General features: G+C 45.6%; 1 protein-coding gene across 6 annotated transcripts in view; it reads left to right on the top strand.

Moving 5' to 3' along the window:
• Positions 1-26349, top strand: part of TSGA10 (testis specific 10) — an 80305-nt gene that overhangs the window by 47072 nt on the left and 6884 nt on the right. For 5 of the 6 annotated variants that reach the window (XM_034757959.1, XM_034757962.1, XM_034757960.1 and 2 more), the window contains 7 exons: positions 1471-1639; positions 3484-3594; positions 4423-4608; positions 6045-6254; positions 8267-8469; positions 8829-8933; positions 14011-14145. In XM_034757959.1, the coding sequence (XP_034613850.1) occupies positions 1471-1639; positions 3484-3594; positions 4423-4608; positions 6045-6254; positions 8267-8469; positions 8829-8933; positions 14011-14145 (1119 nt within the window). The remainder of the gene's footprint in view (positions 1-1470; positions 1640-3483; positions 3595-4422; positions 4609-6044; positions 6255-8266; positions 8470-8828; positions 8934-14010; positions 14146-26349) is intronic. The other variant, XM_034757961.1, reaches the window with a different exon arrangement.

Below are 26349 nucleotides of genomic sequence, written 5' to 3'. Positions count from 1 at the left end.
GTGGCGGCCACTGAGCAGGCAGATCTTCATCTTCATGTGCAGGTGGCAGTGTCACCCTCAGTGTGCCAGAGGTTGGTCCTGGCGGAAGTTACCACAATCAGAGACCTCCTGAACTACGACTGGGTGGATCCCTATGCGCTCGGCTGAAGCACGGGGCTCTCCACCCTTGGTACCTCCCGGCGCATACTTCGGGAGGTGGAGGGAGCCTTATTGCCCACTTCTAGGTCTTTCCTCGAGCGGGTCCTGTGAGAGGGTATCCCTCGCCTGCCCCTCACCCCAGGTCCTCCGGATCTCTTCATCAGGCCCCTGCCCCTTGAGTCCTCTCAGCCCCCACCCCTTTGTACCTCGAGCCAGCTGCGCAATTTGCAGCTGGTTCGCTTCCGAACCACACCACGAGACCATCTTTACACCGTTGTGCTCCACGCTCTTCATTCCTTACACTCGTGTCCCATCCCAACGTCAAGCGGCGGGACCTTCTACCAGCTGTAGCAGACGAGGGACCCCGGTGGGCCAGCCTGTATTCCATCTTGGTTCCATGGCCCGCCAGGGATGTTAGCTGACGGCTCCTTCATGGAGCAGTGAGCACGGGCATGTACCTAGTGCAGTTCACCCCTGTTCCCGATGCTTGCCCTTTTCGCGGTGTGAGGGAGACCGTGGCACATGTCTATCTGCAGTGTGCCGGGTTGCAGCCCCTCTTCCGGCACCTCCAGAAACCTCTTGTTGAGGTTCTAGCTGCACTTTTCCCTGCACCTGTTTGTTTATGCACACCCCATCCATGGCCCCATGAAGTCGAGGGACTTCCTCATCAACCTCCTCCTAGCTATGGCCAAGGTGGCCATTTATAACACCAGGCAGAGGAGGTTGGCTGAGGGGGGGCTCTGCAACTGTGGGGCCTGTTTTCATTCCTTTATCCGTTCATGCATCCGGGCAGAGATCCTCTGGGTGGCGTCTGCTAGCTCCTTTGGACACTTTTGAGGAGCAGTGGGCACTGTCCAGGGTTCTCTGCTCAGTGTCCCCTTCTGGTTCCCTAGTTTTGGCCCTTTGACCCCCACACCTGTTCCTGTTTTGTTTTTTTTCGTTGTCCCCTGTATTTAGTTGAGTTGGGTTCCGTAGCTCCTCCCCAGGCTGGGGGAGGGGCCTTTAGCAGTGGGTGAGCTTGTGCCCACCTACTTCCCAGCACCCAATAAGATCACTCTCCTGTGGGATGTGGAGCTACTTAAAAAAAAAAAAATCACTCTCCTGCTGCTCTTTGGCCCTGCTGTATCACACTAGCCACTGAAATTTAAATGTGTTAACAAATAAATTATTTGTAGTTTATTACCTTATTAAATGTGACTTTCTATTTTATACCTGTTTTTGTTTAATGTTTATTTGTAAACTTTTTGACTCCTTGGAAATATCACTCTTGTTAGGCTAATTATTATTGTTATATTGAAATATTTATTACATCCTGTCTTACTTGCTGCACAGACAGTCTACTGAAGCTCTATGCATCTGTGAGGAGGATATCACCAGATTGCGTCAACAGCTGGATGAAACCAATGATGAACTTGCTCAGACTGGCAGGGACAGAGAATCATTAGCTCAGGAGAATGACAGGTTGCAGGAGCAACTTCATAGAGTTAAGAAGGAAAATCAGGTATATCTATGTACAGAAACCTAGGCTGAAAGGTAAAATTGCATATTTCCCAAAGTGTTGCATGTAATTTCTGTGCTATTATATGCAAAAGAACTAAACTCAGATCTGCTGATTGGTTTCTAATCTCAACTGTGTCCTGTCTGTCCTGTTTTCTCCTACATCTCATCTGCAAGTGGTGTGAAATAAGTTTCTAGGTCAGGGATTCTCAATTTTTTTCATAGGGTAGATCACAGAGAGGTAACCTGAGGAGCCACTACACCAATTGCTTACATGGAAAAGTAATATTAAGAAAGTATTTGGTATTTTAGTTGCCTTTAAGGTGACAAATGTTTTGTCCTTTTAAAAATAAGTATTACACTGTAATCTTTCTTTCTTTCTTTCTTTTCTTTCCCTCCCAAGTGTTCTGTTCCTTTAGCGCCTCTTCTCTCTTGCACATGCTTGTCTCATGTATGGTCATCTTCTCCCCTGTTGCCTGGTTGTCCTCTTTGCTCTGCAGATGCTTTCCTGCAACTTGGTTCACTGTTCTGGGCATGTTGCCCAGTCACCTGGTGTTCTCTTCTCTCTGATGTCTTGAAAGTTTTATTCTTTTCTCTTGTTGACATTCTTTCTTTTTATTTACAGTATTTATATCCCTAGGAACAGAGCCCAACCTGTGTGCATGTCTTTGTCTCTCCAGGAAGCTCAGTTATCCTTCTCTTCATCATCATTTTATTCCTCCTCCTCCATCTGATCATCATCATTCTCCACCTCTTTGCTCTTGTCTTGTTCCTCAAAGTCTGCCTTCCTGTTTTTGTCTTTCCTTGCTTCTTTTTTGCCTTTTTGCTCACGCCTGTAAACTTCCAATGATTCCTTTAAAGGGGCTATCAATCTCTGGAACTCCATTTCCTCCATGGCTGAGAGGACATCTCCAGCATTCAGTGTTTTCCTTTTCCCCGTCACTGCAAAGTTATTTTTGCTTGTGCTATATAGTTTTGATAGATAGGAGCTGAACGAGGCTCCTGTTTCCTCTTCTCTTCTTAAGTAGCAGTGGTTTAACATAGGCCTAATCTGCCCACAGAAATTGCATTGATTTAAATATATTTCCGAATTGATTTTGTTAAATTAGTGCAACCCCTCCTTCTGTGGACATTCTTAAACAGCTGTGTTATTAGTGTTGTTAATTGGTGTAATTTCTGTGTGTAGACCAACTGACAGACAGCAAAACTTGGTGCGCCTTCTTGTTTCTAATTACTTTTACAGGGCTCCAGGTTTTTCTTTGCAGTGATGAGTCAGGATGCCTTTTGAAGCAGTTGGAAGTAAGGAAGAAAGCCAGCATTGTGTAATCGGTCAACTTTTATTGGACCAGCAGGAAGTGCTTTGTAGCTTTAATCATTTTGCTTTTGCCCTATGGAACAGTTTCATCCTGGACTGTGTCTCACAAATAAATCAGAACCTTTAAAAATCCTATCAAAGAGCTGACCTCTTCTCCCCTACCTTTTTGCTGAAGAGCTTTAGCACCAGTTACCTCTGCTCCTTTTTATAAATAATTGTTTTTGTCTTACATTAGCCAACTATGTTTTTTGCAGAATGTTGTTTTGTAACAGATTCAAATATCCTCTTAAACTTTTTATAAAAGTTAATCTGTGAAGATTAACTAGAAGTCTAATCATCATGTTAATATTTTTCTATGTGGTTGCACAGCTGAAATGTTTGAGTTTATAATTTTTTTGCAACTTTTAATCATAAAAAACTATGCATCTATGCATCAAAGCAATATTCACTATTTACCTGCTAGTAAAATGGAATAAGAAACTAAAGGCATAAAGAGTGTTAACCTTGTGGAAAAACTATATCTTTCTTCACAGATTCTACACCAAAAACTTGCAAAGTGTCATAATGAGCTTGATGATATGAAGTTGAAAGCGCAGGATTCAAGCTCAGATATTGCCAGACTGAAGAGCACATTGAATTCTATAGTAAGTGTTTGTATGTAGGTGAGACAGATAGAAAAAGCTATATGGGTAACAAAAGCTGAGTTGCAGTTTTACTACTTTTGCATTAGGCAAGCAAGGAAGAAGTGTACTTTAAAAAAAACCCGAACCACAAAAAAAAACAGTAAAGTTCAGAAGATGGGGTACTATATGATGCAGGGACTGGGTGTCTTGTATCTCCAGGGCATTGGTTTAATACCAGATTGGATCAATAGTGACTGAAATGTAGCATCTAATCACTGTCCAGGGACTTTTGCAAATGCTTGAACTCAATCATCTGTGTGCTCCCATGGTATTCTTTGCCTCCATTGTTTTGGGGGTGCTGTACACAACAGAATGGGCACACAGCCCCCATTAGTAATAGTGCTGACATTAGTCCATGAAGAGGTGGTAATTCACCATATTTTTTTCTCACTATGAACTATTCCAAGTATATTTCAATAATATCTATAAATGTTAGAACTTGTAACTTAATGGTATTTCTAGGATTTAGTATACAGAATTGAAAATCATTTATCTGCAGGAATAGGGAATTATTCCAATCATTTGTCCAGGAATTTTTAATTTAAAACATGAATGAAGCATATCACTGTATTGAAGAAATTTATTTTTATCATTTAACTTAAAAATGCAGCTAGTAAATAAATGTAAGCAGATACAAAACAGTCTGCCTCTTGAGAAACCTTTTATTTGATGTCTTGGCTGAAAGGGCAGAGACTTTGTGTCATCCCTGTAGATACTATGCTTCCCATATTTATTTTGTCCTACTTAATGCAGAAGATCAGTTTAAAAAAATCAGATTCTGTATTTTAGGAGAGAGAGAACTGTGAACTTTCGGAGAGCTACCACAGAGCTAGTGAACAGGCAGAAAGCTGGGAAACAAAATTCCACCAAGCGGAGGGAGATTGCAGCTCTGTCCGACTGATGCTCCTCAATACAGAGTCTGAGAGCCGCAGGCTGAAAGAAAGAATGGAGTCCCTTGAAATAGAGATTGAGCAAGTAAGGTGGCATAGTATCTTAAAAATCACCCTAACCTAAACAATGCCTGGCAATATCTTAACTCTGTAGTTGTTTAAAGATTTGGTATAATACCTACTTCTACTGCATACTGCAAAGACAGGTGGGATAAAAGACTCAATTTTATGAAGAATCCTGGACCGTGTTGTATCTTGTAGTAGCATGGGTTGGAATTCTGTTAGCCACTGATTTAGGAGGCTGTTGATGGAATTTAGATTCCTAAGAGCCTAATTCCCATTTGAAAATGAGATTTAGGTTCCTGAATCAGTTAGGAGTTACAATGCTGAGCGTAGCAACATCTAAATACCTTTAACAATGTGGAACCAAATGTTTGGGTGATCCAGTAAAACTGGAACAAAATCTCAGTTCCACTAGAACTGGCCAGGACACTGGCACTGCCTCCTCAGATTGGGACATACCCATGGGCGGCAGTTCGCATAGACTGGGGGAAGCTGTGCCTCCCCAAATAGCCAGGTGTGGCCCCACCCCCTGCTCCAGTCCTGCTCCAGCCCCCCAGTGCTCCGGCTGGGGAGGCTGTGATGGCGCGCTGCCTGCCCTCCCAAGCTCTGGGGCTGGGACTGTCCATCCTCCCAAGCTGGGGAGCCTGTGGCCGCGCGCCTTCCTGGTGCTCCGGGGCTGGGGGCTAGCCTGGGGGAGGACTGGGATGTTGGCCGCACTTGGGGGGGGGGGGGGAGCCTCTGGACTCCGGTGGGAGTGGGAGTGGAAGGGGCAGGGCCTTGGGCGGGCGGAAGGGGTGGGGCTGAGAGCTAGCCTCCCTGAGCCGGTGATTCACACACCGTCCATGGACATACCTGGAAACCAGGATGTGCTTGCCCTAAACAAGGATGTTAGTGAGAAGACCTGTGGCTGTCATCTTGGGAATGCTTCTTTGGTGTGATGGTTTTTTTGGTCACTTCCATAGGAGTGCCTCATTTTACAAGTGACAGCAATGTAAGTATTACTCACAATATCTTAAATAGTCATTGATTTTTTTTTTTCCCTTTTCAGTCTGTTTTCTATACATAGAAAGACGGGATTTATTTTATTGTTCAGATAAGTGATTCTGTTATGAAACTGAATGTAAGGCTGAAAGCAGAATTTTAAAGATATCCACTCCACAGGTACTGCAAAATCCCAAATAGGGATTCCAAAATGTCAGTGACAACTTTATGATCAGAAACAAGATTTTTTTTTTAGTTATTAGATACAAGGGATGTGAAAAGTTTATTTTAAAACTTACTCTAGAATCTTTCAGAAGTTCTGATGTTTTACAAAAGAATGTGCATTTTTTTTTCATTTTCCATAGGAAGTTTCTCAAAAACAGTATGGATTGTTTTCTAATAAGATCAGGTTTTTGGATAGTGTTGAATAATTTTCAGTACAAATTGTTACTTAACTTAGACCATTTGTTTTGGCAGCACTTAACAACAGAAAAAGCCTACAAGTCACAGATTTCTACCATAAACAAGTCTCTTATGAAAATGGAAGAGGAGCTTCAGAATGTGCAGCTGGAGAAAGTCTCCATACTTGCAGATCTCACATCTACACAAGAGCTTTGTATTAAATTAGACTCTAGCAAAGAGCTACTAAATCGGCAACTAAACTCTACAGCACAAGAAGTAGAAAGGGTATGTAAAATAATATGTACTGGAAGAACAGTTTACATGTGAAAATTACATTTCAGTTTATAAGAGAGAGACATTTTTTTTGGTGCCTTGGATCTAAATTTTCAAAAGGACTGGTGATGACTTGAAGCATGTCCAAAGGTTTTCAGAGGGAAGATACTCTGAAAATACAAAACTTTCTGAAAATCAGGCCCCTTTGAGGTATCTTAAATTGGACACCTCAGAAATTGACGCAGCTAAAATCACTAGTCACTTATGATAATGTGAGCCTTGGATTTTAAATCCGTGCACCTGGTGTCATCTTCCTTTGGAGTAGCTGGCTGCTAACACAGAAGTTTCCCAGAGGGAATGTTGAGATGCCCAAACTTGACTCTTGTAAGATGTAGAGTATAGGCTGTCTTGTCCATAAGATTATTTATTATGCTTGATAATTATAGTATGTTTCTGTTGGCCCTGATTTTCACAAGCATTGTGAAGTTAAAGTTGGTGATAGACAAACTTCAAAAGCTTCAGTTTGGATAAGCTCTGAAGAATATGGACACTTATTCATACTACTCAAATATTTTCAGTATAATTCCTCCTCTGTATCATTCCCTATCTCAGCCTTTCTTTATTTTTATTTTTGTCCCTCCTTCCAACACCACTAGATCATTCCTCTTTTCCTTCCCTGACTTCCAGCATTCTCCTTTATCTTTCTTCTCCATAACAGACCCGTTACCTTTTAAGATAACATTGTGAGGTCTGGTAGTCTCTTTGCTGGGCTATAGGTCAATTGTTCTAGTCAAATCTTGCATGTTCTGCAGGCTTTTCATATCATAAGTGTGCAGTACATTATGAGATGCTTCTAATAGGGGAAGCCTTCTTCTTCTTCTGTATGATGTAGGTAGGTAGCAACAACTACAAATTTATATCTAAGTTTGATAGCCAGCACATTGCCATAGCAGTGAGTTGGTGAATGTCCTTCAGGCCCCCAGCAAAAGAACAAAGTGGACACTCAGATATGATGTGCAGGGGAAGCCTTATACTGTATGACGGGGGTAGTCAATTATTTTTTGTCAAGCTCCAAATTTCTTGGTCAAGGTCCAAACTCCAGAGAAAATGATGATAATTAAAAAAATTATGATAATAAGTAAATAAAAAGATTTTGGGGTTTGTTCAAAAGCATCTGGCAGTCTAGATTAGTAGAGCCTATGAAGATACAAAATTTGTATCTGCATCCAATCCGCGATCCGCAAAAATAGTCTTTGGATATAATGTGGATAGCTGTGGATTTGCAGGACTCTATGGATTAGGCCCGTGGTCTGCCTATTGACTACCCTCTCTATATGAGGTCTGACTGAAGCTGTCTGAGATGAATGTGAGATTACCAGACTTGCTGGATCCTTCCATGAGCTCATCAAGTAGGAGGGCTGTTAGTGATTATGGAGAGGGAGAAAAGTTCCAGAAAAGAAGGAAGCAACTTGAATGTATATTAGATTCTAGGAAGTGTTTTTGGAGGAAGGACAGAAGTTTGGAAACTCTCTAGCTTTGCACACTGTTTAACGTACACTTTACGCAAAGCTATGTGTACTCTGCCACACAGGTCCCTACTTTTTACAGCATTCCATTGCAAAAATCAGCAACAAATTGGAAATTCTATGGCAGCATGAAGTATATTCAAAATTGGAAATTTTTATGAATTAAAGTGATCATGAATAATACTGTTATTACAGTATTCCTCATATTACAGTATGCCTTATACCATTTAGTTCATATTAAGTTTATGCTGTTTCCAAACTTTGTTTTCAGTGTGTTGCAGATTTTTTTATTGGCCTATATAGAACTGCATTGTAAAAGTTATTGAGGGAACTGGAGTTTTTGACTGTTGGGTAGTAGAAAGTTGGGCATTTGAGACCTGGAAAGATGATTTAGGTTTCAGCAGCCATCCTGTAATCTTAAATTAATGCAGTATATTAAAGAATGGTCAATAGGCTAAATAGGTATAAATGGAAAACCTGAAAATCTTTGTCTTTCAGCTGCAGAGTGAATGGGAGTCTTCTCGTTCTGAAGTTGAACTCCTGAGGAAACAACTAGCTAATGAAAGAATCTCTATGAAAAACCTGGAATCTTTGCTGGTGTCCAACCGAGAGAAAGAATTTCAGTCTCAGATAGCCAAACAAGAAAAGGAATCTGAAATTCAGCTTCTTAAAGAGCAGCTTTCTCTGGCTGAGAATAAACTGTGAGTAAATGTCCAAGAGATAAAACTATTTGATTATCTGAGCAGAAGTGACTTTTGTCTCTCTTTGGGATTTATGTACGTATATTAGTTATTTACTTGCATTTTTGAGCAGTTAGAGCACCTGAATAACTTCTTAAAAATGGAAGAAGTCCAAGAGTTGATACCTGCTTTTGATTCAGCAGCTGTAACATACAATGTTTCCCCTTTAGATTTTTTTTTAACTCCTTTTAAAAACTGTTCATGTGAACTGCACTCTAATGCTGCCCTTGATAACTCATCAGTTGTGTATATTCATATATTTGGAAGGTTATAATCGCCCCTTTTTTCTGAAGCAAATGATAATTTTATGTACTTTCCAGTGCTATCCAGAGTCGAGATTTTGCTCAGCTCAGAAATACAACAACTCAGCTAGAGTCTGAGCTAGATATCACCAAAAGGCAGTTGGGGACAGAGCGCTTTGAAAGGCAAGTGTATGTTTTTGTACTACTCCTAATTCCCTGTATTATTTCAGATGAAGTATAATATAGTAGTTAGACTAATTTAGTTAGACCAATTGAGAAGAAAGATGGCCGAGTATTTAAGGTAATACCCTGGGATATGGGTTCAGTGCCTGTGTGCTGCCACAGTGTAATTAATTAATTAATTTAAAGGCAGTCAAATCAAGGTTGTGTTTATTTTGATACTGAGGCCATGGCAAAATCTGCAAAAAGTTAGTTTAAAACCTGGAAAATGTTAGTTGAAAAACTGTTACCCATAATGCTCCTATAGTTATGTAAAATAGATCAGATTGTAACACTTGTATCCTAATCGATCAATACCAGTGCTTTTCAAACAAAACAACCTCCTAACAGTTCTCAGTTGCTTTCTTTCAACGCCCTCCCCATCTTTACTTTGGAAGTGCTAGCTAATCTGAGCAAAGATAGTCGAAAGGAGGAGAAAGAGGAAAAAGGAGCGTGGAGGAGAGGAGGGCTAGAGAAAGAAGAGGAGGAAAGGAGGTAGACGTAATGGGGATATAGAGGGGTTGGGAAGGAATACAGGAAATTCTGAAGTATGTTGAAAAAATCTTCAAAAACAATGAAGATTCACCAGCTTCTCCTATAAAGAAATGTGTGGCAAATAGCAGTTGTCAACCTTTTGATATTTTATTTTATTTTATTTTATTTTATCTTATCTCTTTATAAATTAAAGTTAAAACTGACCGTGGGCTATACATTTTCAAAACACACAGTCACGGGTTAACCTCATTTTTAAATTGAAAAGAAAGGAACAGAATTGACTTTTATTACTTTTGCTGACACTACAGTAGTAAAACATGTCTTTAATATGCCTGTTGTCTTTTGATTTGGGGACATGAGCTTGCCACACAAAGAAACATAGAAATATCTCAGAAATCCATGGTGCCTGGTTATGAGAAATCAGTACAGTAATAAAAGCCTTCTGATAAGACACACAGGTTTATTTAAATTCATTTATGTAAACAATGACAACATATCAAGTTATGCAGTTGTATCATGTGCCTCAGCTATCTGAAACAATATTGGTATTCTTGCATAATTTCACTTTCTGAAGTCAGTTTTGTTGTTCTAGAACAGTGGTGCCTATAGTTTTCCTGTCGCATCCCCTCCCTCCACCCCAGTAATGGAATCTGTCCACACCTTCCCTCCATACTGCACAATTGGCTCAGCAGAGGAGCTGGGGCTGAAGGTGGAGCTGAGGGCAGAACTGGGGATGGGAAAGAAGCTGGGGCAAGAGGCAGAGCTGGAATAAGAGCAGAGCTGGGCTGGAAATGGACAGGGGATGGAGTGGAGCTGTGGCTGGGGATGGAGCTGGGCTGAGCAGGGGGCGGAGTGGAGGTGGAGTGGAGCTGTGGCTGGGGTTGGAGCTGGACTGGGGGTGGAGCAAGGGGCGGAGTGAAGCTGCATCTGGGGGCAGAGCTGGGTGGAGGCAGAGAGGGGCTGGGTAGTGCTCCCTCCCTTCCCCCTGTAGGGACTGGCCTGGGCACCACATGCTCCCCCCTCAATGTTCCTCCATGCTCTCCTAGGGGGACATGCCCTGCAATTTGGGGTCCACTGTTCTAGAAGACATTATAATTTGATAAAATGAGGATAGTATGGTAAACTAGTCCTAATACAGTTATTCTGAGTTCTCCTAGACTCCATAATTCTGAACCTGAACCTGTGCTGTATCAATCAGAATCTTTGCTTAATAAATCATTTTGTGAACAACATACCTCTAATATCTGTCTAATACTGTTTTATATTGCATTAATCTGCTGGTGTGTTCTGTTCCTTGTGTACCACAGCCAGCAGTATATTTTATATCAGGAAATCCTGACTTTTGGCAACAGTAAAGTGAATAGAATAACATTTGGGCTTTACAATATTTTTCATAATCCAGACTATTAAGTAGTTTTATAAAGTAATGTGTTAGAGACCCATATTGCATTGTTTGTAGGGAACTGGAGCAGCCATTATGTGCTCTGCAATAGGTCTTGCAGAACCCTGAGGAATGCAAGAAAGAGAACATTTAGCCAAGAGAGAGATTGGGATTACCCTCACTATTATGAAATTTTTAGCTTTGGTCTGAGGAACCACCAGAGCAGTGCAAAAGAATCTTCTGCTTAGTATTTCTTCTAGCAGATAAATATTTCTAATAGTGCAGAATAATTTCTCTTTAGTGTATTGGGTATGTGTCCTAGCCTTGTGCAGATGATGTGGAAAAATCTGAAGTACTCGATGCTTCTTTTGCCTCAGTCTTCACAGGCAAGGTCAGCTCCCAGACTGCTGCACTGGGCAACACAGTATGGGGAGGAGGTGAGTGGCCCTCAGTGGTGAAAGAACAGGTTAAGGACTATTTAGAAAGCTGGACGTGCACAAGTTCCTGGGTCCAGATCTAATGCATCCAAGGGTGCTGAGGGAGTTGGCTGATGTGATTGCAGAGCCATTGGCCATTATCTTTGAAAATTCGTGGCGATCGGGGGAGGTCCTGGACGATTGGAAAAAGGCAAATATAGTGCCCATATTTTAAAAAGGGAAGAAAGAGAACCCGGGGAAACTACAGACCCGTCAGCCTCATTTCAGTCCCCGGCAAGATCATGAAGCAGGTCCTCAAGGAATCCATTTTGAAGCACTTGGAGGAGAGGAATGTGATCAGGAACAGTCAACATGGATTCACCAAGGGCAAGTCATGCCTGACCAACCTGATTACCTTCTATGATGAGATAACTGGCTCTGTGGATACGGGGAAAGCGATGGACGTGATATATCTTGATGTTAGCAAAGCTTTTAATACGGTCTCCCACAGTATTCTTGCCAGCAAGTTAAAGAAGTATGGATTGGATGAATGGACTATAAGGTGGATAGAAAGCTGGCTAGATTGTCAGGCTCAATGGATAATGATCAACAGCTTGATGTCTAGTTGGCAGCCGGTATCAAGCGGAGTGCCCCAAGGGTTGGTCCGGGGGCTGGTTTTGTTCAACATCTTTATTAATGATCTGGATGATGGGATTAATTGTACCCTCAGCAAGTTCGCAGATGACACTAAGCTGCGGGGAGTGGGGGGGAAGGTAGATATGCTGGAGGGTAGAGATAGGGTCCAGAGTGACCTAGACAAATTGGAAGATTGGGCCAAAAGAAATCTGATGAGGTTAAACAAGGACAAGTGCAGAGTCCTGCACTTAGGAAGGAAGAATCCCATGCACTGCTACAGGCTGGGGACTGACTGGCTAAGCAGCAGTTCTGCAGAAAAGGACCTGGGGATTACAATGGACAAGAAGCTGGATATGAGTCAGCAGTGTGCTCTTGTTGCTAAGAAGGCCAACAGCATATTGGGCTGTATTAGTAGGAGCATTGCTAGCAGATCGAGGGAAGTGATTATTCCCCTCTATTCGGCACTGATGAGGCCGCACCTGGAGTATTGCGTCCAGTTTTGGTCCCCCCCACCACAGAAGGGATGTGGACAAATTGGAGAGAGTCAACGGAGGGCAACGAAAATGATTAGGGGGCTGGGGCATGTGACTTACAAGGAGAGGCTGAAGGAACTGGTGTTATTTAGTCTGCAGAAGAGAAGAGTGAGGGGGGATTTGATAGCAGCTTTCAACTACCTGAAGGGGGGTTCCAAAGAGGATGGAGCTCGGCTGTTCTCAGTGGTGGCAGATGACAGAACAAGAAGCAGTGGTCTCAAGTTGCAGTGGGGGAGATCTAGGTTGGATATTAGGAAACACTATTTCACTAGGAGGGTGGTGAAGCACTGGAATGGGTTACTTAGGGAAGTGGTGGAATCTCCATCCTTAGAGGTTTTTAAGGCCTGGCTTGACAAAGCGCTGGCTGGGATGATTTAGTTAGAGTCGGTCCTGCTTTGAGCAGCGGATTGGACTAGATGACCTCCTGAGGTCTCTTCCAACCCTAATATCTTATGATTCTATGAATACAGCAGAACTCCGTTTATCTGATCTAATTGGGGGACTGGTACCAGACTGGCTAATCAAAAATTCGGATAATCCAGAGTAGTGGTTCTCAAACTTTTTTTTCCACGGACCACTTGAAAATTGCTGAGGGTCTTGGCGGACCACTTAATGATCTTTCTAAATGTTCTTTGTACCGTTCGCTAACTATTGTTAAGTGCTTCGGATAAAAGCACTATATAAAAAAAAACCTTAATAATTAACTTTTTTGTTCTACAAATAAAAGCACACAACTCATATTTTAATATCCGTAGTCTTACCTTTCTAACGCGATGGATGTTCCCTCCCTCCCATGCCACGGCAGCCCCCGAGCTGGGGCTGGGAAGGAGAGGGGTCTCTCCCCCGCCACAGAGCTGAGGCTGGGAAGGAGGGCCATCTCTCCTTGGTAGCCGCAGCCCTGGAGCTGGGGTAAATCACCTCTTTCTCTGGCTGCCTCTGCCCTGCACATCCCAAATTCTCATCATCCTCTCTTCTCGCCCCACTGCCCCATCCCACCTACTCCCTATTCCCCCCCACCCCCCCAAGGCCATCACCTCACCTTTCATGTGTGTCTTCTCCAGGATCCAGGCACCTAATTTGTGGAGACACGCCTGTGCGGCTCCACTAATTAGGTGGGTGGCCCTTCATTCTCTTGTATGCGGCTGCCCCGGGGCACAGTTTAGAGGGAACTATCCGCGGGCCACCTGAATGGAGCTCGTGGACCGCTGGTGGTTTATGGACCACAGTTTGAGAACCTCTGATCCAGAGAATGAGAGTGTGAGGCCACAGTGCTGTCTAGTGGCCACAGAAGAGATCACCCACTTCTGGACCTGCGTGCGCTAGTTGTTCAGATAATATGGAGAGCCGGATAATGGAGGGTCAAATAAACAGGGTTCAACTGTATTTCTAACTACAACTTTCTGGTTTAGAGGTTGAGTGCTGTCCATTGAACTGTGCTGACAAACATTTATGCACCCTCTTTTTATTGCACACCATACTATAACATAAGACTACTTTGGGTCTAAAGTAGAGTCTTGTAGAGAGGCTTTGCTTCTTAGTTGGTAATGTCTCCTTTAAAATCAATTACCATTTTGATTTAGGGAACGTGCTGTACAAGAGCTTCGTCGCCAGAGTCTTACTACTACATACCAATTAAGCTCTACTTTAAGGACATCATCACCTGAACGTTCCCTCCGTCGATCTCCTGATTGGACTCTGGACAGATCCTTGGAAGGGTAAGTCATTCAAGAACATCCCAGCTCATGGTGGGAAAAGAGTACAGAGACTTAAAACTCAACTTTTGAGGAGACAGAAGAAGTAGCATGGACCTGTTTCAGCTCATGGTTGAAGTCTATGGAATTTCACTATTGTAAAAACTGGTGTGAGTGAAAGGAGAATCAGGCACAAAGTCCCTACTAATTATCTTAATTTTGTATTCAACTATATCAATTATACAGTACATAGTAGCTATATGCACTATAATTGCTATAGTTATAACACTGGCAGTACTGTACAGACTTTCCTAATAATCTTAAATCATCCATCCCACTGTCCAATTTTAGGCACAAATATTTGACCTTGCCAACAACAAACTCAGTATTTCATGTCAGTCCAACACTCCTTTAAGTATTTGTCCACTGTAGTTAGACTCCATTGTAGGTGCACATGCACCCCATGCATGTGTAATCCTTCTGCCAGGCAGAGTTGATAGCAACAAGGGCCGGGTTCAGTACATAGGGGTTCCCTTTTCAACAATGACAGAACAAGGAGTAATGGTCTCAAGTTGCAGTGGGGAAGGTTTAGGTTGGATATTAGGAAAAACTTTTTCACTAGGAGAGTGGTGAAGCACTGGAATGGGTTACATAGGGAGGTGGTGTAATCTCCTTCCTTAGAGGTTTTTAAGGTCAGGCTTGACAAAGCCCTGGCTAGGATGATTTAGTTGGGAATTGGTCCTTCTTTGAGCAGGGGGTTGGACTAGATGACCTCCTGAGGTCCCTTCCAACCCTGATATTCTATGATTCTATGAATACAATGCAAAATCGGCTCGAGCCCCCACCCAGTGACCTGGGAAAATTACACACACACCCCGGGCGCCTCAAAGAGGCAGTAGTTCCCCTCTTGCAAGCACAGAGTCTTGGCCCTGGTCTACACTACAAGTTTAGGTCGAATTTAGCAGCGTTAGGTTGATTTAACCCTGCACCCGTCCACACGACCAAGCCTGTCTTGTCAACTTAAAGGGCTCTTAAAATCAATTTCTGTACTCCTCCCCGATGAGGGGTTTAGTGCTAAATCAACCTTGCTGGGTCCAATTTGGGGTAGTGTGGATGTAACTCGACGGTATTGGCCTCCGGAAGCTATCCCAGAGTGCTCCATTGTGACTGCTCTGGACAGCACTTTGAACTCCAATGCACAAGCCAGGTACACAGGAAAAGTCCCGGGAACTTTTGAATTTCATTTCCTGTTTGGTCAGCGTAGCGAGCTGATCAGCACAGGTGACCATGCAGAGCTCATCAGCACAGGTGACCATGGAGTCCCAGAATCGCAAAAGAGCTCCAGCATGGACCGAACAGGAGGTACTGGATCTGATCGCTGTATGGGAAGAAGAATCCGTGCAGGCAGAGACGAAATGCCAATATATTTGCCAAAATCTCCAAGAGCATAATGGACAGAGGCTACAACAGGGACACACAGCAGTGCTGCATGAAAGTTAAGGAGCTGAGGCAAGCCTACCAAAAAACAAAGTACCCCCCCCCCTCCAGAATCGTAGAGCGTAGAATGTTTCTACGCTCCCCCATCATCTCCGTCCCTGAGGTTATTGCAGATTAGAAGGCAAAAAAACCCACACTCGCGGTGACTTGTTTTCTGAGCTCATGCAGTCCTCCCGCACTGATAGAGCACAGCTTAACACGTGGAGGCATTCAGTGGCAGAGGCCAGGAAAGAAGTAAGTGAGCACGAAGAGTGGAGGCAGGACGCGATGCTGAGGCTAATGGGGGAGCAAACAGACATGATGAAGCATCTGTTGGAGCTGCAGGAAAGCCAAAAAGAGCACAACTCCCTGCTGCATCCACTGTATAACTGCTTGCCCTCCTCCCCAACTTCCATATCCTCCTCACCCAGACGCTCAAGAACACAGGGGAGGGGAAGGGGAAGGGGAAGGCTACGGGCACCCAGCCACTCCACCCCAGAGGATTGCCCAAGCAACCGAAGGCTGGCATTCAATAAGTTTTGGACTGTAATGTGGTCTTGTCCTTCCCTCCTCCCCTCATCCACCACCCCACCCAGTGCTTTCCTCCTCACCCACCCCTCCAGGGCTACCTTGCAAGTTTTCCCCCTATTTGTGTGATGAATTAATAAAGAATGCATGATTTTGAAACAATGACTTTATTGGCTCTGAAAGTGGTGATTGAAGGGGGGAGGTCGGTTGGCTTACAAGGAAGTGTAGTCAACCAAGGGGGTGGGTTTTCATTAAGGAGAAACAAAGAGAACTGTCACACCATAGCCTGGCCAGTCATGAAACTGGTTTTCAAAGCTTCTCTGATGCGCAGGGCACCCAGCTGTGTTCTTCTAATCGCCCTGGTGTCTGGCTGCGTGTAATCAGCCGCCAGGCGATTTGCCTCAACCTCCCACTCCGCCATTAACGTCTTCCCCCTTACTCTCACAGATATTGTGGAGCACACAACAAGCAGCAATAACAATGGGAATATTGGTTTCGCTGAGGTCTAACCTAGTCAGTAAACTACACCAGCGAACTTTTAAACGTCCAAATGCACATTCTACTACCATTCTCACTTGCTCAGCCTATAGTTGAACTGCTCCTTACTACTGTCCAGGGTGCCTGTGTATGGCTTCCTGAGCCAGGGCATTAAGGGGTAGGCTGGGTCCCCAAGGATAACTATGGGCATTTTAACATTCCCAATGGTAATTTTCTGGTCTGGGAAGTAAGTTCCTTCCTGCAGCTGTTCAGATAGACCAGAATTCCTGAAGATGCGAGCGTCATGCACCTTTCCTGGCCATCCCACATTGATGTCAGTGAAACATCCCTTGTGATCCACCAGTGCTTGCAGCACCATTGAAAAGTACCCCTTGCGGTTTATGTACTGGCTGCCAAGGTAGTCCGGTTCCAAGACAGGGATATGCATTCCGTCTATCGCCCCACCACAGTTAGGGAACCCCATTGCAGCAAAGCCATCCCCTATGACCTGCACATTTCCCAGAGTCACTACCCTTGATAGCAGCAACTCAGTGATGGCGTTGGCTACCTGGATCACAGCAGCCCCCACGGTAGATTTTTACCCACTCCAAATTGATTCCTGACTGACCGGTAGCTGTCTGGCGTTGCAAGCTTCCAGAGGGCTATCGCCACTCGCTTCTCAACTGTGAGGGCTCTCTCATCTTGGTACTCTTGCACTTTAGGGGAAAGCAAGTCACAAAGTTCCATGAAAGTGCCCTTACGCATGCGAAAGTTTCGCAGCCACTGGGAATCATCCCAGACCTGCAACACTATGCAGTCCCACCAGTCTTTGCTTGTTTCCTGGGCCAAGAATCGGCGTTCCATGGCATGAACCTTCCCCATTAACACCATGATGTCCAAATTGCCAGGGCCCATGCTTTGAGAGAAGTCTGTGTCCATGTCTTCATCGCTGTCATTGCCTCCTCACCTGCTTTTGCAGGTTCTGAACATACTGCAGGATAATGCATAAGGTGTTTACAATGCTCACAGCAGCAGCGGTGAGCTGAGCGGGCTCCATGCTTGCCGTGGTATGGCGTCTGCGGGAGAGCAGAGTTGCAGTGGAAGTGGTGGAGGACGACCGTTAGCACTGCGCACATTTCCCGAGGAAGAACACATGTACCTGGGAGCCCACGACAGACAACATGGAGAAATTCGCTATTGAGGCAATAGCAGCAGGGCAGAGTTGCAGTGGAAGCAGTGTATGACAATGGTGTATGACCTATTGCACCGTCTGCTTCCAGCAGCACCCAGGACACAACAGCGGCAGTGTCGGTGAACTAAGCTGAGCGGGCCGCACGCTTGCTGTGGTATGACGTCTGCTCAGAAAAAAGGCACGAAACGATTGTCTGCCGTTGCTTTCACAGAGGGAGGGGAGACTGAAGACATGTACCCAAAACCACCCAGGACAATATTTTTGCCCCAGAATTCCAATGGGCGTCGGAGATTGCGGGAACTGTGGGATAGCTATCCACAGTGTACCACTCCATAAGTGGATGCTAGCCATGGTAGTGAGGATGCACTCCGCCGACTTAATGCGCTTAGTGTGGACATACGCAATCAACTGTATAAAATTGATTTCTAAAAATTGACTTCTATAAAATCGACCTAATTTCGTAGTGTAGGCATACCCTTGGTGTAGCAAAAAATCTTTAATAACAAGAGGTAAACTTAGCATTAAATTGGGAAAACACCACAACTAGGGTTCATAAACACAAATCATGAACCAGAAGACCCACCCCTAAGTAGATTGGGCTGTGTCTTTTCCCTTTGGTTCTTGAGTCCAGCAACCCAAAACTCACAGTTGCTGTCCTTGGTCAGTGCAGGCCCAGAGTTCAGAAGTTCACCTCTCACACTCCGCTGCTCGGGCCCTTGACGGCCGATTGCCACGCCTCTCTGTGGGTTTTGCTCCAGTCTTCACCACCAGCCGCGCCTCTCCTCCAGCCACGCTGCTGGTTGCGCCTCTCCGCTAGCTGTTCTGCTAGCCGCACCTCTCTGCAGCCGCCCAGCTGGCCGCGCCTCTCCACTAGCCATTCTGCTAGCCGCTCACCAATATGTCTTCAGGCCCCCCCCTACTTAACACAGCTCTCAGTGATTTCTGCTGTTAGTAGGGGAGCCTCACTGCTGGTGCACCTGGATAGTCTTCTTGCATCAGAACCACTAGCCCAAAGTAGGTCTAATGCTTAGACCTAGGTATCAGTGATTTCAGCTCTGCAGCATGTAACAAGATTCCTAATTGAATCTAAATTAGTTCTGTTATTGCACACTGGAGAGAGGAGAGGTCAAAGTGGTGTTTAGGGCCCTCAGAAGGGCCCCACACTACCAGGTACAAATACCTGTCCCCAGCCTCTCTCAATTCACTGGGCTTTGGAACCCATGTCCCTTGCCTAGCAAGTGCTGCTTAGTTGAGGGCGAGTCCCTCAGTCATAAAATGCCAAGTACAGTTCTATTGTCCTTGATTTACATAACCAGAATAACAACACTTTATTACTCTTGCCCCAATAACAAAGAGACTGGGGATCCCACAGCAGCCAAAGTGACGATTTGACTGTGCGTACACATGCAAGATTCGATTCTTTTGCCCAGCAGTGTTTGGTGGGGACATTTTGTTCCCTGCATGCCCTTATATACACACCTTTAGGTATAAATGGCAGAGCAAACCCAACCATCTCTCAGTTCCTTCTTAACGCCTGTGGCTGCAAGACAATCTCCACAGTGTCCGACTGCTATCCCATAGGTCTCCATCTTAGTTATATTTAGTGTTAGTTTTGTAATGATTGGAGCTGCTCAGTACACCAAACCCCTAGGTTGCCAGTATCATGTCAGGTGTATCACAACTCGCAGATAAACACTGTAGTTGCTACTGCAGCTAAGCCCTGTATGTGCTAGCCCTGGTGAGTCCCAGTAACCACTCAGACACATGGCTAAGAGCTAGAGCTGGGAGGGAAAGGTTGTAGATACCTTAGGTACAGAGGCTTAAATAGTTACAGTCCAAAATATGCTATAGCAGTTCTTGTTTGGGTCTCTTTGGCAGTCCAGCTGAGAGTCCAGGCTTTTCAGGCCTGGTGCCTGGGGTGCCCTCTCCAGTCACGTCTCTATTCCAAGTCAATGGGCACTTACAGGTTTCCAGGCCAGGCTCAGTTCGTCTCTCTCAGTGAGGCCCTTCTGCTCTGACTTCCTGCCCTGCTGCTGCTCCCCCATAAGTACCACACAGACCTTCACCCAGCTATTGCATCCAGAAGTCACAGCCCATTCCACACACCACTCTGCATATGGTTCCTGGGGATCCCGCTCTGAATTCAGCTTTTCTCCAGCTTCCTGCTTGCCATGTGGCTGCTGCTTCAGTTTCTCTGTAGATCCTGGCTAGCCACATGGCCACCATCTCCAGCAACTTCCTTGGGTAGGACTTTTCCCCTTATTTGGCCAAGAGGAAGGGATGTGCAGTGGGGAAGGTGCTGATGGGAGTTGTAGTCCCCTGTTTAGAAGATCCATCACACTTTTTGTTGCTGTTTTTTGTTACATATTTTTTCTAGCCCATTGGCAATATATTTAAAAAAATATTTTTTGTTAGTTTATACTTCTGTACCAAGTCATCAGCCTCACGACTGAGGCAAAGACTTCAGGGTTTAAAACTTTTCCTACATGTGAGATAGCTATGTACTTAAATGATGGACATCTTAAATGTCTTTGTCTTGGAGAAGGCTGTATTCCAGACAAATGCTCAATATGCAGGTCTTTCCAAAACACACACACAAAGCCCAAGAAGCTCCTTTGAAATTATTTTTGTTGGAGCAGTCAATGGAGGGTGCTTCTGATTCTGAAGCCCCCTCAATGGAAATAGTCTCTGGTGGTCCCAAGTAGTATTTGGCTAGTGCTCTGGTAATCCAGGATATTACCCCTAGCACTTGGGTCTCATAGGTTGCCAAAAAACCTCACACTTCATCTGAGAGCATGATACAGGTCTCCTTGGGTCAGTCAGCAGTTCCGATAGAAAAAGTACATCAGTCTAAGCCTTTGACTTGGCACTGATTACCATCCCCAGTATTGGCTAAAAGGAGGCTAAAGAGACTTTGTTCTTCTGACTCAGCCACTGCTCCTTCTCCTAAATCTGACCTGAAGTGTGGTTCCTTTGTATTAGCTAAGATGTGATCTTTGGCACTGGCAAACATAACATTCCTTCTTTTGTGGATGTCTCACCATTAATAATGGCTTCCAAGTCTCTCCCAGTAGGGTACCGATAATGAATATCTCTCTATATTTATCCTCTTCAGCACAGGTATATATCTTTCAACAAATAGTGTCTGGGTCCCCTCAGCTTCTCAAACAAAAAGCCTTCTACCTCCTCTTTGTTGGTTTACAGCAGAAGTATTTCTCCTAGGCATACCTCTCTGTCTCCTGAGTCAATCTATGAGGGAGAACAAAAGAAGGGGATTGCAAGACAATCCTCCTCTTGTTGTAAGGGTATAGTCCACTACTAAAGTTGCTATAAAGTCTGAGGAAGGCGAAGCCACGGAAGATCACTTCTTGGTGAATGGACAGTGTTTGTGCTAAGAGACTAATTGCTTACCATCTTACTAATATTGCAAATACTGAGGTAAAATTATCAAAGGCAAAATTGGAAAGTTTTAGGCACAGCCACTATAAGAACACTAAGGGAGTGTCATGGGGTTGCTGGCCCCTTTAAGGCGAATCCAGCCCCGGTTACTGTGCGGAGCTAATTTAAAGAGAACAAGACTTTCTAGGCAGTTAATTGAATAACGAGCACCTGTACCTGTTAAAAGGCCATCAGGGCTCAGTTAGAGGGAGGTGTTCACAGAGATAAAACTTCTCCTAAGGAAGTGGAGCTCTCAGAGACCACAGGCCCCAAGGAAGAGGTCTGTGTACAACCCTGAGTCTAAGAGGAGAGACAACAGGTCACACAGATCTGATGGGTTGGGTTGGGGCTTTCTGAGCATCAGTTAGGAAAAAAGCAGATGACAGCTGCCTGGTCAGTCAGAAAAGGACAGGTGAAAGTTGCCTGGGAATGAGAGGTTCGCAGATGAGAGCTGTGAGAGCCAAGAGGCTGAATTGTATGGGGTTCTAGGGGGATTGCTGAAAGCTAGAGAGCAACAGAGGGATGTGCCTGCTGACTTCTAACCTGGACAGCCAAAGCTGAGCGCCAGAAAGTTGAAGGCAGGGGAGTGGCAGACTTATCTGCTGACATCTCCATGCTGGAGAGCTGGACCCAGAAGTCCAGGGGGAGTGAGGGTTGCACCCCTAGTGAGGAAGATCTTCAAGCAGAGAGACTTGCAGGTTTCTGCTGGGAAGAGCAGGATTTTAAGGACTCTATGCTGGATATGGGAAATGGACTATGATTGGGACTTACATTGGGGATTATTTGAATAACATTTTGGTAATAAACCAGCCCCAAGGAGGGGTATTAAGCAAGAGATCCTAAAATGGTATTACTCTGTGGGATTCTGGAGGGGCCTTGAGAATAGTGAAACTGAGAGAGGGAGTGCCATAGGGCAGGGATGCACCGCAACAGGGACAGATAGAGTTTTTAGTCTCCTGCATGGTCTCCTGTTCTTCTTGACCTAAGAAATCTATTTAGCCTCCAGGCCAGACAAGATTATTCCCATTATCCTCCAAGGAAACTTTTTAGGTCCCATATATTTCCTCTTGCACCACTCCAACAGTCTCAGGGATTTATTTCAGGGGCGCTATTTAGGTCAGGCAGGGTTATCTTCCCCCCCCCATACCTCCACATGCATCAAACTAGGTGGGAGACCAGAGTGATGTGAGCCCAAGAAGAGCCCCTCCGGCTGGGCGAAGCCAGGTGCTGTGACTCCTCTGAACAACCTGCCTCCCCAGGCTCTGTACACTAATGCACAAGCACTGAACTGCTGCACGTGCACGTTGTGCCACAGCTGCTGCCCTGAACCCAACAAACCCTGGGGGGATGTGCAAAGAAAGATGAATGAAGTCACCAGAAAAATGTTTGATATATTATTATTAAGTTCCCCATTGCCACTTATACAGCTCTGCCATCTTCTGGTTATCTGAGATTTAACAGGAGTTAGAAATGTGTTATTTTGTCAATAGAGTCTGAAGGAAACTCTCTAAGGTTTCAGGTAACAGGTTTAATTTTGTGATTTAGGATGCGCTTTTTATGGTTGCCAACTTCTTATTTCTTCCTTGTAACTCACTGAGCATTATACATTAAACGTTGTGGATGAGATGCCTTCCTTCCCAGTTTCTAAGCTTTTGGGAGATTCAGATAAGTGTCCTGTAGTCCAAAAGCCCTCTTCCTAAAGGAGATGTCCTTTCTTGCCCATTAGTAAGTTTGTCAAATATAAAACAAAGACTAAAATCCTTCTGCAAATTAGAGCATAAATCAATCCCTTTCCCCTTAAGCCAACTCAATCAGAGTAAATGCAAACAAATAATATTCAGCATGGTCTTCAGTCATTATCCCAGGGGAAGGTACAGTTCTTCTTTGAGTGCTTGTTCATGTGAATTCCTATCAGGTGTGTGCAAATGCACGTGCATGGTAGCCAGAAGATTTTTTCCCATAGCAGCATCTGTCGGATCAGCCTGGGCACCCCCTGGAGTCGCGCCTCCACGGTGCTCAATATAGAGCCCTGCCGATCCGCTACCCCTCAGTACCTTCTTACTGCCAGTGACGGTTAGCTGGAACGTCCCATAGTCCTTGCTTTAGCAAGCACCTTTATCTTTGTCATTTGTATATAGTTCGTCTGTAGTTAGTTATTGTATAGTAGTTGTTTATAGTTAGTTTAGGGTTAGTTGGGGGGTTTCACCCCCCTTCTGACTCCCCGGAGCTGTGGTAAGCCGTGGTCCTCAAGGTTTAAAGACTGTGAGGTCTCTGCTAAGCGCATGACAAAGAGCAATCCTCATGCCTCTTGTTTAAGGTGCCATGGGGAAGGTCACCAAAAGGACCGTTGTAAAAACTGCCGTGAGTTCCGTCCCAGAACTGTTAAAGAAAGGAAACAGCGGCTTGAAGTTCTCCTTATGGAGGCAGCTCTCCACCCCCACTTGAACCCAGAGTCAGGGGACCCCGCACCCAGCGTAGACTCATCAGCGCGGAGCGCCCCAGTGCCGTCATCCTGGGAACTGGTGCCAAGAAAGGACTCTTCCCGAGATACTCAGCACCGGCACAGCTCCTGCCATGGCCAATTGGCAGGTATGTACCGGTCTCAGTCACTGGTGCCTCAGAAGAAAAAGAAGCTGGAGAGGGATCATTCTTCCCCAGACAAATCCAAGAAGCTGACGACTGTGAGCCCCAGTTGGGCCACAGCACCAGATTCCCGGGCAGGGCCACGTCGACTCCTGCCCACATAAGGCAGTTGAGTCCAGGCCTACCGTGCTCACCAGACCCTAGTAGCCAGCAACTGCCGCTCCCCTTGAGACCAGAAGCTTTTGAGGCAGCTCAGGACTTGCTGCGGCTCACGGTGCCGTTCTTGCCTCCTAGAACGGAGGAGACACCAGTACCATCAGCACCACCCTGCCCCCTAGCGATGATGTCCCGGTGCTCTCCTTCTCCACAGCATCCTCCGGCACCAGCATCTCCGGAGAGAGAGCCCAGTCGGTCCCTGAGCTCCCAACGATCAATGCCCTGAAGTACGGCTTTCGTGGTCTTCTTTTTCAGAGACCTCGTAGTCAGACTCCTACTTTTCCGATAGGAGCAGGAGGTCCAGGTTGTGGTGGGAGAGATGGGTATACCCAGCACCATGGCTGCCACAGTGGCAGAACCCATCACAGTGGCCCTTCTGGACTCCCTGGGCCTTCCACCAGAACCAGGAAAGGAGCCAAAGGTCCCACTCATTGGCGACTTGGGTAGCTTTGGCCACCTTCATTCCACCTTCGGTCAAGCGACCAGCCACTGAGCCACCACCACCTACGTCGACACCATCAGCTGCAGTACCATCGCTGACACTGGCTTCAGTGCCGACATCGGCTTTGGCGGCGGCACCAACAGCAGCTCCGATACTGATATCAGCATAGAGTTCAGCGCCGACAGCTCCAGCACCGACGGGCATGGCAACGTCCATGTCAGCACCTTCCCAGGACCCCTGAGAGTCATGGAACCCCTTGGCCGCTGATGGCAGGGAGCAGCTGCCTGTCATGGGGGCCACCTCCTCCTCGTTGCCACACGAGACACTGGTGTGCCCTGCCATAGCCCCGGTGCTTGAAGACAGAAGGGTGTTGCAGCACTTGCTGCATTGGGTTGCCCAGGATCTGGGCATCAAGGCAGAGGAGGTAGTTGAGCATTCTGATCCCATGGTGGATATCCTCGTGCCCTCTGGATCTTCTCATATTGCCCTGCTGCTCATAAAAACCATTGCGGACACCACCTTGACCCTGTGGCAGACCCCAGCCTCATTGCCACCAACTGCCAACTGCAACTAACGATGATACTTTGTGCCCTCTAAGGACTATGAACACCTATATTCCTACCTGCAGCCTGATTCCCTTGTTGTGGACGCTGCCAATCAGCACAAGTGGCAAGGCTTCCCAGGGCCCTCCCCCAAAAATAGGGAGGCTAAAAGTCTTGACCTTTTTGGGAAAAAGGTCTATTCTATGGGTGGATTGCAAATCCGAATTTCAAACCAGCAGGCCATTGTCAGCCAGTACTCTTATAACACCTGTGTGGCAATGGCAAAATTTGTGGAGCTACTTCCCCTAGACTCCCATGCCAAGTTTTCGGCCTTGGTTGAGGAGGGCAATCTAATCTCCAGGGTGCGCTGGATGGTGCTGATGCCACCATGAGAGTCCCCTTTGAGGGTGTAACTCTGTTCTCCGAGAAGACAGATAAAAGGCTGCATAGCCTACACACTCCCACCACACAGAGGAAGCACTTCAGGCCACAACCTCCTCCGCGGTTATACCAACAGAACCAATAGGATGATTCCTGGAGGAGGAATAGGAATGGCAGGAAAAGGCCGCACCCATCCTCAGGCCAGGGCTCTGGCCAACCCAAGCCACCATCAAGCCCAAAACAGGCCTTTTGAAGGTGCGGTCAAGGATGGCACACCAAAGCAAGAACTGGATCCACCCCGCCTTACCTTTTCATCCCAACTATCCCCTTTCTACCATGCATGGTCCCATATTACTTTGGACTGCTGGGTGCTCCGCACAATAGAGAGGGGTACTCCATCCAATTATGTGCCCTCCTACCCTTCCACCCCCCTTCTTCAGGGACACTTCTCACGAGAAACTCCTTATACAGGAGGTGCACTTGCTCCGATTGGTAGGGACAGTGGAAGAGGTTCCTCAGGAGTAGAAAAGCAAGGGCTTCTAGTCCCTAATACCAAAATCCAAAGCTGGCCTCAGGCCCATTCTAGACCTGTGAGAACTCAACAGGTTTGTGAAGAAACTCAAAGTTCCCCATGGTCTCTTTGGCATCCATCATCCCTTCATTGGATCCAGGAGACTGGTATGCCGTCCTCGACTTGAAGGATGCGTACTTTCACATAGCAATAACTCCATCCCACAGAAAATACCTCAGGTTTGTGGTGAACAACACCCACTACCAGTTCACAGTCCTCCCGTTCATCCTGACCACGTGTTCACCAAGTGCATGGCAGTCGTGGCCGGGTTCCTGCGCAGGCGATAGGTACAGGTGTTCCTGTATCTCAACGACTGGCTGATCAAGGGTCGATCCAGGACTCGAATAGAGATTCAAGTCGCCTTCATAAGAGCATCTTTCGA

The sequence above is a fragment of the Trachemys scripta genome, chromosome 1, assembly GCF_013100865.1.
Source record: "Trachemys scripta elegans isolate TJP31775 chromosome 1, CAS_Tse_1.0, whole genome shotgun sequence".
Classification (NCBI taxonomy): domain Eukaryota; kingdom Metazoa; phylum Chordata; order Testudines; family Emydidae; genus Trachemys; species Trachemys scripta.
Note: the sequence above shows the minus strand (reverse complement) of the source record. Positions and strands in the feature narration are given on the sequence as shown.